The 17357-nt window shown below is 42.2% G+C and overlaps 1 protein-coding gene across 1 annotated transcript in view; it reads left to right on the top strand.

Annotated features, from left to right (window-relative positions):
• Dnhd1 (dynein heavy chain domain 1) overlaps positions 1-17357 on the top strand; it is a 62016-nt gene that overhangs the window by 5443 nt on the left and 39216 nt on the right. Inside the window, exons 6-11 of the mRNA XM_041666363.1 lie at positions 2878-3034; positions 8841-9095; positions 9191-9328; positions 9460-9511; positions 12709-12971; positions 13061-13304. Of these exons, the coding sequence (XP_041522297.1) occupies positions 2878-3034; positions 8841-9095; positions 9191-9328; positions 9460-9511; positions 12709-12971; positions 13061-13304 (1109 nt within the window). The remainder of the gene's footprint in view (positions 1-2877; positions 3035-8840; positions 9096-9190; positions 9329-9459; positions 9512-12708; positions 12972-13060; positions 13305-17357) is intronic.

Here is a 17357-nt window from a genome sequence, read left to right as displayed (position 1 = left end):
TCAGAGGCTGGGGACTGGGTATGCTGGGCACACCTCTAGTCCTCCTCTCAGAGGCTGGGGACTGGGTATGCTGGGCACACCTGGAGTCCTCCTCTCAGAGGCTGGGGAATGGGTATGCTGGGCACACCTGGAGTCCTCTAAGAGGCTGAGGCAGAAGACCAAGAGTTTGAGGTTGACCTATGTTACTTAACAGACCCTATTGGTTTTGTTGTTGTTGTTGATTTGGGTTTGGTTTTGGTTTTTGGTGTGTTTATGTGTATGTTGAAATGCTAGGGATTGAATCTAGTGCCTCCAACATACTAGGCAAGTGCTCTACCACTGAACTGTATCTCCAACCTTCAACATTTTGTTTCAATAACTACAAAAAATTATTTGGAAAAAGGAAATACCATGTCCATTTATAAAATTTTAAGATACGGGCTGGAGAGATGGCTCAGAGGTTAAGAGCATTGCCTGCTCTTGCAAAGGTCCTGAGTTCAATTCCCAACAACCACATGGTGGCTCACAACCATCTGTAATGGGGTCTGGTGCCCTCTTCTGGCCTGCAGGCATATGCACAGACAGAATATTGTATACATAATAAATAAATAAATATTTAAAAAAAAATTTTAAGATACAAAAAGCACAAAGAAATAACTCTAGCCGGGCGATGGTGGCGCACGCCTTTAATCCCAGCACTTGGGAGGCAGAGGCAGGCGGATCTCTGTGAGTTCGAGACCAGCCTGGTCTACAGAGCTAATTCCAGGACAGGCTCCAAAGCCACAGAGAAACCCTGTCTCGAAAAACCAAAAAACCAAAAAAAAAAAAAAAAAAAAAAAAAAGAAATAACTCTATAATTTTACCATTCATAAATAAGCACTAAGACTATTACATTTTAGTTTTCTAGTCCTTTCTCCTATTATATACAAAATATTTGTTACATATTGTTATATATCCAGTATTCTGAATATATATTTCCATGTAATTATATGTTCTTCTATACCAACTTATTTTAAGTATAACACAACTAAGTACGAAGCCTGTGGGTCAAACTTAGACATTTGAACCCAGAAATTCTTTAATCCCCTCCATTTTTCTCTCAAACACACCCACACTTTTTTGAGAGTTGGTTATTCCTATTCTTATCCCTTGCTTGCCTTTCCTTCATGGTGCGTCAGGTGTCTTCTGTGCTAGGAGTTGCAGGCTCAAAGGCTCAGGGAGCCTCACTGCACACACTGGAGAAGGCCGTGATTAGTGAGACATTGGGGATCACAGCACGGCAGCCTGGAGATTGCTTCTGAAAGGACAGCCACTTCTCAGCTCCAGCTAACTGACTTCTGGAGAACAGGCCCACTGTGATCAGCTCACCTTGTGTTTTAGTAAAATTTAAATTAAAAAAATTAAATATTGAAAAAATACTGTGTTTTAGTTATTTGTGTGTGCTCATGTTCATGTGTTCTTTCTCTGGTGTGTGTGTGTGTGTGTGTGTGTGTGTGTGTGTGTGTAGGTCAGAGAATAACTGAGGGAGTCAGTTCTTTCCTTCTTCCACCGTGTGGGACTTGGAGCCTGAAGTTAGATCATCAGGCTTGGTAACAGCAAATGCCATCTTGCTGGCTTTACAAAAATTTAAAATTTTAGCTGTTGGGTTCAAATTTTAATTAAAAGACTGTGAGGGTTAATTCTTAACAATGCACAGTGGAAACTTTGATACAATGGATACCAGTTTGCAACCTCTACTTAGGCTGGTACCATCCTCTAGATTTGCCTAGTCATCATAATGGTTTTATTTATTTATTCATTCATTTATTTATAGACAGTGTTTCTCTGTGTAGCTTTGGAGTCTGTCCTGGAACTAGCTCTTGTAGACCAGGCTGGCCTCAAACTCACAGAGATCTGCCTCCTCTGCCTCCTGAGTGCTGGGATTAAAGGCATGCCCCACCACCGCCCGGCCTAATTTTTAAAATTTTTTTAGCTGTTTTGTTTTTCTGGTTGCTTTATGAGACAGGGTCTCATATACCCCAGGCTTGCCTCTAACTTGCTACATAGGCTTGTTAGCTTTGACCTTCTGACCTTCTTGCTTCCCCCTCCCAATCGTTAGGGTTACAGTTATGTGTCCCCATACCTGGTGATGGTATAAATTATAAGGATTTGGAGTTTTGAGGACTGTTAGATCTGAATCTAGATCCTGAAAACTAGCAAGGAGTCTGTTCTTTGAGCCTCAAATCAGTGGTCTGCAAACTCCTATAGATTTGAACTACGCAGTGCAAATAGCAAGAATTACATGAGATTATGGACAGAAAGTACTATATGTCCGGTGCCCTTTAGCACATACAGGATAGATACCATAAATTCATCATTAAGTAATCATCCTTACTACTTATTGGGGTTGTTCATATTTTTCAAGGAATCTCCAGAGCTATGGATGGAATTCTGGGGAAGCAGGGAGGGCAGAGAACAGGAGGAGCTTTGAATCTCCAGAGCTATGGATGGAATTCTGGGGAAGCAGGGAGGGCAGAGAACAGGAGGAGCTTCCTCAGTGGCAGTCAACTCTAGAGAAACTGAGGTTTAATCACCTTTGATCCGAATATGTGCCTGTCAACCTTGACTTTTTAGGACCTTATTTTCCTTATTCCCAGGATGAAGTCTCTTGTCTTTTCATATCTTGGGATTTATCTGAGCCCCTCTTGGAATAAAGGTCACTAGGTATGAGCATCTGTTCATTCCATGAGGCTTTTCTAAATCATTTTCCACCTGGCAACTGTCATTGGTCACTGGGAATATTATAGTCTATGTAAACATTTGCTCAGTCTGGGTTGAACTGGGTTGGGAAGAATTCAAAGGTGTTGAAAGAGGGATGGCTGGGATACCAGCTCTAACTAATTTATTTATTGATTCTAGGCTTCTTCAGGAGCTTCGTTCTGTGTCCTGGCTACCCAAGGAGCCGGATAAGAGCTATGAGCTTATGGACCTGCAGAAGACAATAGCCAAAGAGAATCACAGGGCTCTGAGAGTGTTCTGTCGCTTTCTGAATCTCTGCACATCCATCCTTCAGCTGGTAAGAGGCTTTACTTTATTGTGAGCCTTTTCTCCAACCAGGGCTGTTCAGAGTTCCAGCCTTCTCTTGATTACCCTGGGACCCTTGTGTGACTTGGATCCTGCTGTTTGATTAGACACAGTTTTCTGCTCAGCAACTATAGTTTCTATTCCAAAACAGATGGATCAACAAAAATTGACCAAAGATTGGGATCCTAATGTTCCCTAAAGGTTTTTCCTGGCCTAGGAGCAGGGGGAAAAGGAAGGTCTGTTTTGTCAGGTGTTTGTGCTAACAGGAAGCAATTGGGCATTTGGGAAATTAAGAACTAGAATTCTTACCTTTCATGCATCTGGGATTATCTTTGAACCTGTGGCAGGCCTCCGTGGCTAGTAGAAGAATACAGTGATTGAATCTATCCTAATTATGACTGATTTGTATCTGAGGTCCACATCCCCATCGAGTACTCTAGGTGTCTTGTCAGGTTCTTGCCTCTTGCCTGTCTCCTGTTTTTATGCTTTTGTTTGGTGTTTAAACCAGGTGGCATTGTGGCAGCGATAGGAGGTGGAACCTTTGGAAGGTGATAGAACCTTGAGGGCTCTGCCCCTGCCCCCTCCCCCCTTCACCCTTTTCCTCTCACTGGAGGATGTGGAAAGAAGCCTCTTCTCGGCCTCCACAACTGTGAGAAAATAAATTTCTGTTCTTTATAAATTATTTAGTTCCAAGTAACTTGTTATAGCAACACAATTGGACAAAGACAATCCATTGTGATTGTCATCTGAAAAGGGACCCAAGGCTGTTTCCAGATAGTGTCAGAGTTAAATATGGGATATACACTTGGACTTTGCTGAAGAAGTGTTTGGTGCATATGAGAAAACTGCTACATGTCTGTAGCAGATTCAGAGATGCTGTGTTTGCTGGTATGTGTGAGAGTAATGTTCTACTCCCACAGAGTTTGTTAGACATTGTAAATGTAAATCCTATATCAATTGTATGACAAGCTTGTAGCTTACCTTTTCACTATTTTAATTGTGTCTTTTGGTAAACAAAAATTTTAATTTTTTTTTTTTTCAAGACAGGGTTTCTCTGTAGCTTTGGAGCCTGTCCTGGAATTCCCTTTGTAGACCAGGCTGGCCTCGAACTCACAGAGATCCACTGCCATCTGTAATGGGGTCTGCTGCCCTCTTCAGGCATGCACGCAGACAGAATATTGTATGCATAATAAATAAATAAATATTAAAAAAATTTTAATTTTTAAATTTTTTACATGTATGCGAGTTTTTCTTGCATGTGTGTCTGTGCATAATATATGTGCCAGATGTGCACAGAGGCCAGAAGTGGACATAGGATTCCCTGGAGCTGGAGTTACAGTTGGTTGTGAACCATCATTTAGGTGCTGAGAATTGAATCCTGGTTCTTTGGAAGAGCAGCCATCTCTTGACTGTTGAGCCTTCTCTCCAGCCCTTGGAGAGAAGTTTTCTTAATCAAGTGTAGCAGGCTTCCTCTTTTGGGTCACCATCCAGCGCCCAAATCATGACATGGGGAGCATTATGAATGCTCAGCCTTAGTTTAGGCTCATTTCTTGCTAGCCCTTATAACTCAATCTGTTTCTCTTCATCTCATCTACATTTTGCCTCAGGGCTTTCTCTCCCTCCCCCGCCCCTTGTATATCTTACTTTCCTGCTGTCTCCATGACTGGCTAGTGGCTGCCTGGCTTCTGGCTCTGGGTGTGTCCCTCTTTTTCCCTTATTCTCTTTGTTCCTTCTCTTTTTTTCTCTCAAGCCTAGATTTCTCCCATTTATTCTCTCTGCCTGCCAGTCCCACCTATTACTCTCCTGCCTAGCTATTAGCTTTTATTAGACTAACCAGATGCCTTAGGTAGACAGGTGAAACAAATGTAACACATCTTTACATCTTTAACAAAGGTAGCAGAAACAAACATCTAAATATTACTTTGCCTAAAGTAATATTCCACAATAATCAAGTCTTTTGAGTCCTTGTTTAAAATATCTGCACTTATTCCGAGTCACACAATAATGTCTTATGTTTTTCTACAGTAGTTTTATTACTTCATCTTTAAAGTTAGGTTTATAGTCTGTTTCCATTTTTTTATATGTGAGGTGAGGTAAGAGTAAAAATTAATTTTCCTTTGAATTATTCTCTTTTCAGCCGGGCAGTGGTGGTACAAGCTTTTATTCCCAGCACTTGGGAGGCAGAGGCAGGCGGATCTCTGTGAGTTCAAGGCCATTCTGGTCTACAAAGCAAGTTCCAGGATATCCAGGGCTACACAGAATGCCCTTGTCTCAAAAAAAAAATCCCTCAAAAACCTCTTTTCTCGCCGGGCGATGGTGGCGCACGCCTTTAATCCCAGCACTCGGGAGGCAGAGGTAGGCGGATCTCTGTGAGTTCAAGACCAGCCTGGTCTACAGAGCTAGTTCCAGGACAGGCTCCAAAGCCACAGAGAAACCCTGTCTCGAAAAACAAAAAAAACAAAAAAAACAAAAAAAAAAAACCTCTTTTCTCCATTTAATATTATTGATTGATGTGGGATGTCCTTCGGTATATATGTTGTTTTTATTGGTTGATAAATAAAGCTGTTTCAGTCAGTGGCTTAGCAGAGTAAAGCCAGGTTGGAAATCTGAACAGAGACAGAGAGAGTAGCTGAGGAAATGCCATGAAGCCACGGAAGAAGAAAGATGCCAGAACATTACCAGTAAGCCACAACCTCATGGTGATACATAGGTTCATGCAAATGGGTTAATTTAAGATGTAAGAGCTAGCTTGGAATATGATTGAGCTATTGGCCAAACAATATTGTAATTAATATAGTTTCTGTATGATTTTTCGTATCTGGGACACAAAAGTGAATATTCATTTACAATTGATCTTTCCTTCTTTCTTTCTCTCTCTCTTCCTCTGTTTATTTTTTTTTTCTGGTGTATTTGTGTAGGGTATACATTTGTTTGTATGTTTATATGGATGTATATTTGGCCAAAGGTAGATGCCAGCTGTGGTCCTCAATCGCATTCTATACCTTCTCTGTTTTTGATACATGGTCTCTCACTGAACCTGACACTTACCAGCTGTGTAGATTTGCTTATCAGTTAGCTTCAGGGATCTACCTGTCGCCAGCCCACACACTAGAGTTCCATTCCAACTTCGTCTTCTTTTTCGAGACAGGGTTTCTTTGTGTAGCCCTGGCTGTACTGGAACTCACTCTATAGACTATGCTGGCCTAGTGCTGGGATTAAAGGCGTGTGCCACCACTTCCCAGTTTACATTCCAACTTCTTAACTTGGGTGCTGAGCTCTGAACTCAACTCCTCATGCTTTTGAGACAGATACTTTCTATCTCCCTAGACCTTGATACTGTTTTCTTAAATGATACCCTTTTAAATCTGTAAGAGTTTGTCTCTAAAAATCTGTACCATTCATAAGCCTACCCATATTTTTTCAGGGTCACACTGACTTCATTATTACAGCTTTCTGATGAGGCTTTATATCTGGTATTGCAAATCATACACCTTTTTTAATCTTAAAGATTGCCCTGGCTATATTGCACTTGCTTTTTTTTTTTTTTAAGCATATGGTCTCTCTAACCCTGGCTGTTCAGGAATTAAATATGTAGGTCAGACTGGCCCTAAGAACCTGAAGATCTGTCTGCCTCTGCCTCCCAAGTGCTGGGATTAAAGGTGTGTGCCACCAAGCTGTCGTCAGTTCCTTAACCGTGAATGTGGATCTCTTTGTGGATCTGCTTTGTGTTTGTGACTTTCTCTTAGATGTCTTGAACACATTTATTAGATTTTTCACTAGGCCATTGTTTTCTAACTAATGCTTCAGTGCCATTCACTATGGGTAAAAGATATCATTGCAAAAGAAAATAAAAAAGAGTCTTTTAGACTATGGGGCAGGATTTTTGTTGTTTTGAGATAGGCAAGAGTTTCTTTTCCTTTTCTTTTCCTGGTTCTGAGGATTGAACCCCGAGACTTACATATGTTAAGGTCAATTCTCTAAAGAAATTAAACATTGTTTAAGAAACAAAAAGACCGGGTGGTGGTGGCGCACGCCTTTAATCCCAGCACTCGGGAGGCAGAGGCAGGCGGATCTCTGTGAGTTCGAGACCAGCCTGGTCTACAGAGCTAGTTCCAGGATAGGCTCCAAAGCCACAGAGAAACCCTGTCTTGAAAATCCAAAAAAAAAAAAAAAGAAAGAAAAAGAAAGAAACAAAAAGACAAGCATTAAACACATAGAGAAGTTTTCTCTGCTGCTGCATGGAACAGAATGAAATATCTCCTGGCCAGTGATCACCTTCAAGAGATAGGGGTGGGATATGTGAACTCAGTAATTCTCACAGCCGCTCACTGAGCTGTTCAAGCCAAACTTTTAATTTGTGCTGAATAAATGCATTCTATCTATAAATGCATTAAAATACATCATCATGAAGACAATATAGTTTTGAAACGTTAAAGAAAAGATGTTAATTGTGGATGTTTTGTGACTCTCCCTTACTCATTTGCTAAAGCTTTTTTTTAAAATTAAGAATGGATGTTGAGTTATATTTAGCAGACATAAAAGAAGTATAAATTCCAAGTTATTGTGCCTAGTGATGGTATTTTCAAACTGTATACTGATTATTTTTCAATCATAATTATTATTGTCATTTATATAATTTTATGCTGATTAGCAACCAAGGGGACCCTTCAATGGAAGGCATTATATTCTTTCTCTAAATATTTAGAAGGAAACTACTCTACAGAGTATCAGATATTCAGCATATCATATATTTACATTATGATTTATAACAGTAGCAAAATTACAGTTATGAAGTAGCAATGAAAATAATTTATGGTTGGAGGAACTGTATTAAAGGGTCACAGCATTAGGAAGGTTGAGAAAACTGTACTAGACTGACAGCTATAAAGAGGGTATTACTGTAACATGGAAAATGATACTTTGCCATTAGTGAGGACATGTGTTCTTAGGGCTCAACTGAGTTGCAGAACACGGAGACTTGAGTTCATAGAGAATAGAAATACAATGCGCAGACATCAATCTGCTCTAATCACAAGCTCAGTGGAGCGTAGCAAGGAACAGGGGAGCATCAGGGACCATCGGGTTTATCTGGCCAAGCATAGCTTTCCTATGTCTCTCTTAGATTCCTCAACTGGACAGATGCGGAAACTTGACAACTTTCAGCCTCTGTCAGTTTAAAGTCTTCTAGATTCAAGAAGAACCCATAGAAACTCCCCACACCAACTTCTCAATTGCAAGTCTCTGTCAGTGCCCATAAATATCTTGTAATAGAATGTATGTTTCTGAACAGGCTCCATCATCCCAGGCCTAATGGTTAGAGTCCAAATCCTGCGATCATTACTAGCTTTAATCATGCAATCTTTATCTGCTCATTTCCTTGTGACACTCCCTCTAATCAAGGTTCATTCTGGGTCTTTTGTTTGCTTGTTTGTTTTGAGGCGTGGTCTCATTATAACTCAGGCTGACCTTTAGCTCCTGGTGTCCTTGCCTACATATTTCAAATGTTGGGATTACAGGTATGTACCACCAAGGTCAGCTGCCTTATCCCGTGGCCTTTCCACAGGTAGGCCTGGCCTATCACATTAACACATAAGTCCTCTGAATGTAAGTCCTTGGTTTGCGTCTTCTCAAGTCATTTAAAAGGGTATGGAGCAGTCTATACTAAAAAGGAAACTTCCACATGCAAATCTAGACTCTAGCTTCAGAAAACCAGGACCTCGTTGCTTGCAGGGACCAGTGGGTAGCTGCCTTCTTTCCTGTCCTTCTCTGGGATGAGTTTCACCTTTCTACCCTGGAAGGTTCACGAAGACACATATCAAATGCAGCAGGGCCTGCAGGAAAGAGTGCAGAACTGGAACAGGATCAGGAAAGGCCAAGGCTCTATATACCTTCAGAGGGTGTTGTGCAGGCATCTGGAGAAGAAGCTGAAGCAGGCAGAAACATGGTTGCTGAAGCTGGGAAAGTTTGCCCGCATGATTGACTACATGATTTGTCAGAATCTTGTTTCCATCTTAGAAGAAGAAATAACTTCCTTTATAGCCAACACCATGCAAGTGAGGTGGTGGGTAGGGTGGGACCAGACTACATGGGGGCAGGGGAGGTGCCCTTTCATCTGGCCCTGTAACCTCTCCTGATTCTTTTTTTCCAGGTCCCAAGAGAAAACCCCTTTCTCTTATCACAGCTAGTCTTTGATGACAATGGCCGGTTGTCTCCTATGCCTTGTGTTGAAACTATCATCCAGAGTCTTACTAAGGGCCTGCAAGCTATCAAGACCTCTGCCCTAAAGGTGTTTGGATTGGGCAGGGGACGCGCCCTTGGAACTCCTAGTCCTATCCTCTATTGAATCCAAACTTCTCAGCCAGCTTAGACTCTCATTGTTTCTCTTTTTCTGTTCCTTTTCTGTCTCCTAACATGAAGGTATTGCAGTCTACAGACATGAGAACCTCCATGGATCCCCTGAATTCTGAAGGTATTTAAAGTGGCAGACACAGGAGATAGGAAGTCTGCTTAGAGGGGAGGGACACACGTAGAGTGCAGATGGCATGGAAGTGGACAAGAGGCTCAGCACCAGCCAGGGCAGCTCCAACCTGGGTACTGTGCATGGAAGTGGACAAGAGGCTCAGCACCAGCCAGGGGAGCTCTAACCTGGGTACTGTGCATGTCTGTTGGGAGGGAGGAGAGTCCAGAGGGAGTTGTGCTCACTAATTCCTGTGCTTATGTACATGTGCTTGCTTATTCATGCACTTATGTGATTGTGTGTGGTGGTGGGTGTGTACATGGATACATTGTCTGCTCCCCGGTTCACTCCAAATTCTGGGTTTTCTCTAATATCATAATTGCATTTTATTTTCTATTGAATTTGATTGTTAAACTAATGTGTGCTTGTTTGACAAGTTCTGCTTGCTCAGCAACTTCATGTGGCCCTGTTATTTCTGATAGGCCAATTCATTAAGATGTTGAGATATTAATCTTCAAATTAAAAAAAGTAAAGTTTTTAAATGATTTATTACTTATTATTTTATGTGCATTGGTGTTTTGCCTATATGTATGAAAGTATCAAATCTCCTAGAGCTGGAGTTACAGACAGTTGTATGCTGCCATATGGGTGCCAGAAATTGAACTTGGGTCCTCTGGAAGGGCCGCCAGTGCTCTTAACCACTGAGCCATCTCTCCAGCCCTAATCCTCAACTTTGTTAACCATCAGAAAGAAAATACATATTGACATTCCCTTTTCAGGGTACTAATGTTATCATAAAAAAAGCATTAAAAACATTAGATGTCTTTTAATGTTCCTATCCAACTAATATGTCTTCATGAAGATGAATGAAAAATGAAATTAATTTTAGGAGATCATTCACAAAAAGAAAAGGGTTCTGGAAAAGGAGTCTGTATTTTATATTGATAAATACATATCAATCACACTCGATGGGCACATATTTTCAAAAAGTAAGCTTAGATTAAGTGACAAAAAGTATTGGTGTTTTACATACCCATAAGTGCTGGTATCTTGAGGCTAGGGCTAGCCACTTACTGGTGCTTTGGAACGTGTGTGCATTTTCCTTAGTTGTTTAAATATTGCACATTGGTGAGTTTCTAATTGCTTTATCATTTTCCTGTGAGGATTTGGGGTTATTTCAAAATGGTTTTTACAACCATCATTTCAGAATCCCTTCTGGCAGCACTGTTAGTGTTTCTACGTGGAACAGCCTATAAGGTATTGTAGGCAAGAGCCAAAGCAGGCAAAGACTAGAAGATTACTGCAGTAATGTGCCCAAGAGTTGCTGTCTGGACCACGAGTTTCCAGGCTCTTAGCATCTTATTGAAAGATCTGAAAGAGCACACACAAATAGCAAAGCAGCAAGTTTTACTTAAAGAGACAGTACAGGACACACTGACAGAGAGCAGTGGGCCACGCGGGCTAGGGTGCCAAGTGTTGTGAGGTCTGAGAAGAAGATGAGGAGGGCTGCTAAGTGGTAGAGTGTGGTCGATTCTTTGTTTTAATCAGCAAGCTTAAATTATGTAAGCCTAACTTTGATATGTGTAACTTTTCCCATGATGCCTCTGACTCTAAGCATAAGCATGCCCAATTATGCATAGGCATAAATGGCAAATAGGGGATTTACCCTAAAAGTTCACTCAGAACACTGTGCTTGAATCCTAATCTGGTTCATGCTGGATTGCCCCTTCCCCCTTGCCTCTGGTTCCTAGACAAATTCTGCAAAATATTTGAATGGAAACTAACCACAAAAGAGGAGATACTAAGAGGTGGCTGAGGGGAATAACTTATTTCAGTGTTTGAAATGGATTCTAGGGCTGGAGAGATGGCTCAGAGGTTAAGAACATTGCCTGCTCTTCCAAAGGTCCTGAGTTCAATTCCCAGCAACCACATGGTGGCTCGCAACCATCTGTAATAGGGTCTGGTGCCCTCTTCTGGCCTGCAGGCATACACACAGACAGAATATTGTATACATAATAAATAAATAAATAAGTAAATAAATGAATGAATAAATAAAAGAAAGCAGATTTGCCACATGGTGGTGGTGTATGCCTTTTAAAAAAAAGAAATGGATTCTACACTTCAACTACAACTCAGTGCAGGATGGAGAGTCCAGGTTGTTGGCAATGGAGAGTGTGTGTAGTTTAAGCCAAGCAGAGTCCAGACTTATAAGCTCTCCCTATGGTTGCCTGCCTCTGTAACGGCAGTGAAAGACAATGGTGACTTGGTTAAGGTGAGGTAAAGTGATGATAGGTGTGGGGAGATTAGCTGGATTTTGGATATAATCTGAAGGTGGACCTCATGTATATTAGTGTGGTGGTTGATTGCGAGTGGCTCCTTCAGGCTCATAGGCTTGAATCCTTGCTCCTCTGTTGGTAGAACTATTTGGTAAGGGATGGGAGATGTGGTCTTGTTGGAGGAGGTGTGTCACGGGGGCAGGCTTTGAGGCTTCGAAAATCTCCCATACTTCCTCTGTGCCCTCTGCTTCCTGCTTGTAGTTTTGAGATGTAAACTCTCTCAGCTGTTTCTGCTGGCATCTCTTTTTACCAAAAATACTGGCACTGGCAATTAACCAGTTCCTAAAATGTTATAGGGAGAAGCCAGGTCTAAGGTTAATTCCTTGGGTGGATATTGGGAACTGGCATATTCAATCACGCATCTGTTCTGTAGAGGCTAAGATGCTCCGCAGTGTACTTTCCTGTCCCCTTGCAGCTAGACGGCACAGGTGATGCAGAGCCCACCAATTAAATCCATCTGAGCGTTCAATTCAGAATTAAGTTGGAGAAAAGGCAGGTTATATATCCACTCTGCAGATGTTGGTGATGTGGTAATGACACCCCAACTTGCCAGTCAGCCAGACTCTATTCAGCCTACAGCATTTTCACTTTTCAGATCTAATTACTCTGAAACCCACTTGATAAGTTGTAATAATTTCCTTTCCTGCTTACACTAAACAAATTCTATTCTCAGCATGTGCATTCTTGCTGATCCACTCCTTACATGGATTTGCTGTACTGTGTTGGTTAATGTTGATGATGTATGTATAGACTCACTCAATAGCAGGAAATAGCAGCATGGTGTGTGATGAGTGTGTGCATTTAGGAGAGAAAGAAGGTTGGTGTTGTCTTCTGGAGAGTGCTTATAAACTATTATATTGTGTGCTCCACTAGATGATAAAGACCAGGACTCAAATGCAGAATTCCTGATGCCCAAGTTTCATGGAAAGCCCAGCGATGCTGTTCACCTCTTCTGTGGCCCAAATGTAGGATTTGTGTGGCCCTGGAAGTCTCATGCGATTACTGATGTCCTGGAGGTCCGTGGGCACCGACTTCGGGGTCAGTATCTACACACCAATTATAATCATGTACAGGAGGACTTGGACAACAATACTAGAATCCAACAGGCACTGGCTGTACAACAGATACTGCTGGAGGTGAGAACAGAGGCTTGAGAAATGGGCTGCTGGCTGCCAGCTTCCATCATAGCCACTGCCTCTGCCTTACACACCTTATCTACCCTTAGGACATGCTGCAGGAGGTTCGGGAATTCTGCAGTGAACAGCAGTGGGTGGAAGGCATCTATAAGTTCCTGAAAGCTTGGGATCCTCAGAAGTTAGAGGACCTGAGAGGCTCCCCCATTAAGGACTATGTAGTACTAGTCAGCCAGCTGAAAGATTGGCAGGAACGTGTCTCCAATATGCCTGTCCAGTTGCTGACAAAAGGCAAGTTGCTGCTCCTGAGTGGCCATGATGTTCAAGCAGAGTTGGGTAAGTGCTTCTTATCTTCCCTACATCTTCCTTCCTTACCTACATGTACACAGTCATCTTGGGACTAGCAAATCCTCCAGGGACCTTTGGAACCTTCCAAAGCTCTAGCTCACAACCCTTTCTCTTTGCTATCAAAGATATGGTCCAAGAGGTCAGCTTCTGTTTGGCTTCATTCATTCCCTGTATTCATTAGGAATCATTTGATTGATGAAAACTTTTCTATCCCTGTTTTTAAAAGATCCTTAGCCTGTACTTGGTTTTCTTCATACAGATTTTTGGGGATCTAGAGTGCACCTTTCTTTAATGTAGTGGTGCTAACATTTCTACCACTATTTGCATGTATGAAAAGTTACTCTTTGTTCTTGCCTCACCTTGTAGTCCTAACTCTGTGGACAGTGGCTAAAGAACACACTTCTCCCAGTTAGACGACTCTTCTAATCCAAAGCAACCACTCTGGTCCAGTTCAGTCTATTTGAATGTTTGAAATGCAAAATCAAATTTATGCCCTGGCAATGCTGAAGTATGCAGGGCAGCCCATATATGGCGGTTCTATTGAACTTGTCCATATTGGGTTTTATGGTCTAAGTTGATGAGAACAACTGACCAGGTCTCTTCCTCAAGAGGGCACCAGATCTCATTACAGACGGTTGTGAACCACCATGTGGTTGCTGGGAATTGAATATTGGTTAGTTCAGAATTCTTAGCACCATTGATTTATTTAGTTCAGAATTCTTAGCACCATTGATTTATTTTTATTTTTTATTTACTTATTTACTTTTGGTTTTTTGAGACAGGGTTTCTTTGTATAACAGTCCTGGCTATCCTGAAACTAGCTCTTGTAGACCAGGTTAGCCTTGAATTGACAGAGATCTGTCTGCCTCTGCTTTCCGAGTGCTGGGGTTAAAGGTGTGTGCCACCACTGCCTGGAATACCATTGATTTTTTTAAAAAACTAATTTATTTTTTAAATTTCATTTTACATTCCAACCAAAGTTCTACCTCCCACTCCTCCTCCTGCTGCTCCTGGTCTTCCCCAGCCACACACCCCCCCCCATCTACTCCTCCCAATGGGTGAGGGCTCCTCTGGGGAGCTGACACAGTTTGGCACCTTAAGTTAGGACAGGACCAAGCCCTTCCCCTCTCTCTTAAGGCTGAGCATGGCATCCCCTCATAGGAATGGGCTCTAACAAGCTAGGATTGGGATAAATCAGGATAAATCTTGATCCTACTGCCAGGGGCCCTTCAGATACTGTCTCCCACAGACGGAGGGCCTAGTTTGGTCCCGTGGAGGCTCCACAGCTGTCCGTCCAGAGTTCATGAGTTTCCACGAGCTTGGTTCAGCTGTCTCTGTAGATTTCTCCATCATGATCTTGATCTCCCTTGCTCATATATTCCCTCCTGCCTCTCTTTGACTGGATTCCCAGAGCTCGGCCTGGTGTTTGGTTGTGGATCTCTGCATCTGGTTCCATCAATTAGTGGAAGAAGGCTCTAGCTTCTCTGGAGCTGTGGATTGTAGTCTGGTTAGCCTTTCTTTTATAGCTAATATTCACTTATGAATGAGTACATAACGTGTTTGTCTTTCTGAGTCCGGGTTACCTCACTCGGGATGTTTTTTTTTCCCTAGTTCCATCCATTTTCCTGAAAATTTCATAATGTCATTGTTTTTTACAGCTGAATAATACTCCATTGTGTAAATGTACATTTTCTTTATCCATTTTTCAGTTGAGGGGTATCTAGGGTGTTTCCAGGTCCTAGCTATTATGAATAATGCTGTTATGAATATTGTGGGTTTTTTTTATTTTTCAAGACAGGATTTTTCTGTAGCTTTGGAGCCTATCCTGGAACTTGCTCTATAGACCAGGCTGGCCTTGAACTCAGAGATCTGCCTGTCTCTGCCTACAAGAGTGCTAGGACTAAAGGTGTGTGCCACCACTGCCCAGCTCTATGAATATTGTTGAGCAAGTGTCCTTGTGGTATGATTGAGCATCCTTTGGGTATATGCCAAAGAGTGATATTGCTGGTTTTCGAGGTAGATTGAGTCCGTATTTTCTGAGAAACCGCCATACTGATTTCCAAAGTGGCTGTACAAGTTTGTACTACCACCAGCAGCAGTAGAGGAGTGTTCCCTTGACTCCACATCCTCTCCAGCATAAGCTGTCCTCAGTGTTTCTGATCTTAGCTGTACTGACAGGTGTAATACAATGGTATCTCACAGTCATTTTGATTTGCATTTCCAGCACCACTGATTTTTTTTTTATTCCTCCTCTTCCTCTTCTTTTTGGTTTTTCGAGACAGGGTTTCTCTGTAGCTTTGGAGCCTGTCCTGGAACTAGCTCTTGTAGACCAGGCTGGCCTCGAACTCACAGAGATCCGCCTGCCTCTGCCTCCTGAGTGCTGGGATTAAAGGTGTGCGCCACCCAGCAAGTTCCTCTTCTTATCTTGTTTTGCTTTACTTTATCTTGTTTCTTACTACTTGTTTTAGGCTGATTACTCCTGTTATTTACCTTGGGATCCCTTACTTCCAAGACAGAAACTGCATCTGGGCCCAGTGGGATCAATGTTCGGCTATCTTTGGTATCTCCTGCCATTTGGGACCAGGGACACTTATAAATGTTGGATTCAGTTTCTTTCTGCCACAACACAGCGCACTACAATTCTCACTATGCAGTGACTATTCATGTTCAGCATGGAACCATTTAAGGCCTCTTCCCACAGCTCCATATGAAAAGTGGAACATAAGAGCATACTATTCTATTTTCTCTTCAGTCCATTTTATTTTCTTCCTCTTGTCACTTTTTATTTTCCAAAACAGGGCTTTTCTGTATAGCCCTGGCTGTCCTGGAACTTGCTCTCTAGACCAGGTTGGCCTCAAACTCACAGAGATCCGCCTGCCTCTGTCTCCCTAGTGCTGGGATTAAAGGCATGTGCCACTACCGCCTGGCCCTCTTGTCATTTCTTATCAAGGGAAATTATTGGTCTACTACCTCTTTTTTGCCATCTCACCTTCCCTCTCTCTTCCTTCTTGTGGGAAGGATGGCTCATGCTATCATGTACTAGCTGAGTGCCTGCCTGTACTATGAGCTGGTCTTAGAGAGGGTTATGACGGGATGGATTAGGGAGCCAGTAGTTTGTTTTCTTAGGAGAAATGCAAGTTGTTTTGATTCTCACACAGTCCCAGCCATAGCATTTATTGCTAAGATTAAATATTGGACTTATCACACACACACACACACACACACACACACACACACACACACACACACCTCCTTTTGTTATGAAGGTAAGAGCCTTGACTCTGGGACCTAGAGACATATTGCTTTGCTTGAAAGCATCTTGCCTGCTTAGCCCTCTGCTTGCCTAGCCCTCTGCTTGCCTAGCCCTCTGCTCGCCTAGCCCTCTGGCTTCTGCTCCTCACTAGGTTTCTGCCTCTGATGCTTCCAACTAACTCTTGGGCAGGGGTTCGTTCTGGCAAGGTAGGAACAAGATACTGTGATTAGTTCACTTTCTTTCTGGCTTTGTTTTGGTGCCCCAGGAGTCTGTTCTCTTTCTAGTTTGTAAAATTCATGATCCCTAGTCCAGGATCCACGGGCTCGTCAGTTCAGAGCTCGTGTCCTAGCTCACTCTCTTTCTCCCTTGCGTCATGATGTGAGACACACAGCTCCAGTTTATTTGAAGCCTAGATTACTAAAGGTGTCACTCAGGGTTATAGGAGGGAAAACAAGTTTTGTTTTTTGCTTTATTTTTGAATTACTTCTAGAAATGACCAACATAGGTATTGATGTTTTTCATTTTCTCTTATTCTTTTTGTCTGCTTCAGTCTTCTTGCTGATCATATTTTATCGCCTTATTTGCTAACTCTGTTCCTTTTTTCCCCCAAACTCCCTTGAACAGAGAAGGGTATTAAATATACCACACTCAACCCATTACCAAGTCTTCTCCTTTCTTCTCCCTTTTACTATCTCTCAAAACAGTTTCTCAGTCCATCTCCATCCAGCTCATGGGCCCAAGGAGCCTGAAAACTTCATTTATCACTGCTCCTTCCCGCCATGTGGTGT

Source organism: Microtus oregoni, unplaced genomic scaffold (genome assembly GCF_018167655.1).
Source record: "Microtus oregoni isolate MIOR12 unplaced genomic scaffold, Mior012 000016F_ref0000370, whole genome shotgun sequence".
NCBI classification, from domain to species: domain Eukaryota; kingdom Metazoa; phylum Chordata; class Mammalia; order Rodentia; family Cricetidae; genus Microtus; species Microtus oregoni.
Note: the sequence above shows the minus strand (reverse complement) of the source record. Positions and strands in the feature narration are given on the sequence as shown.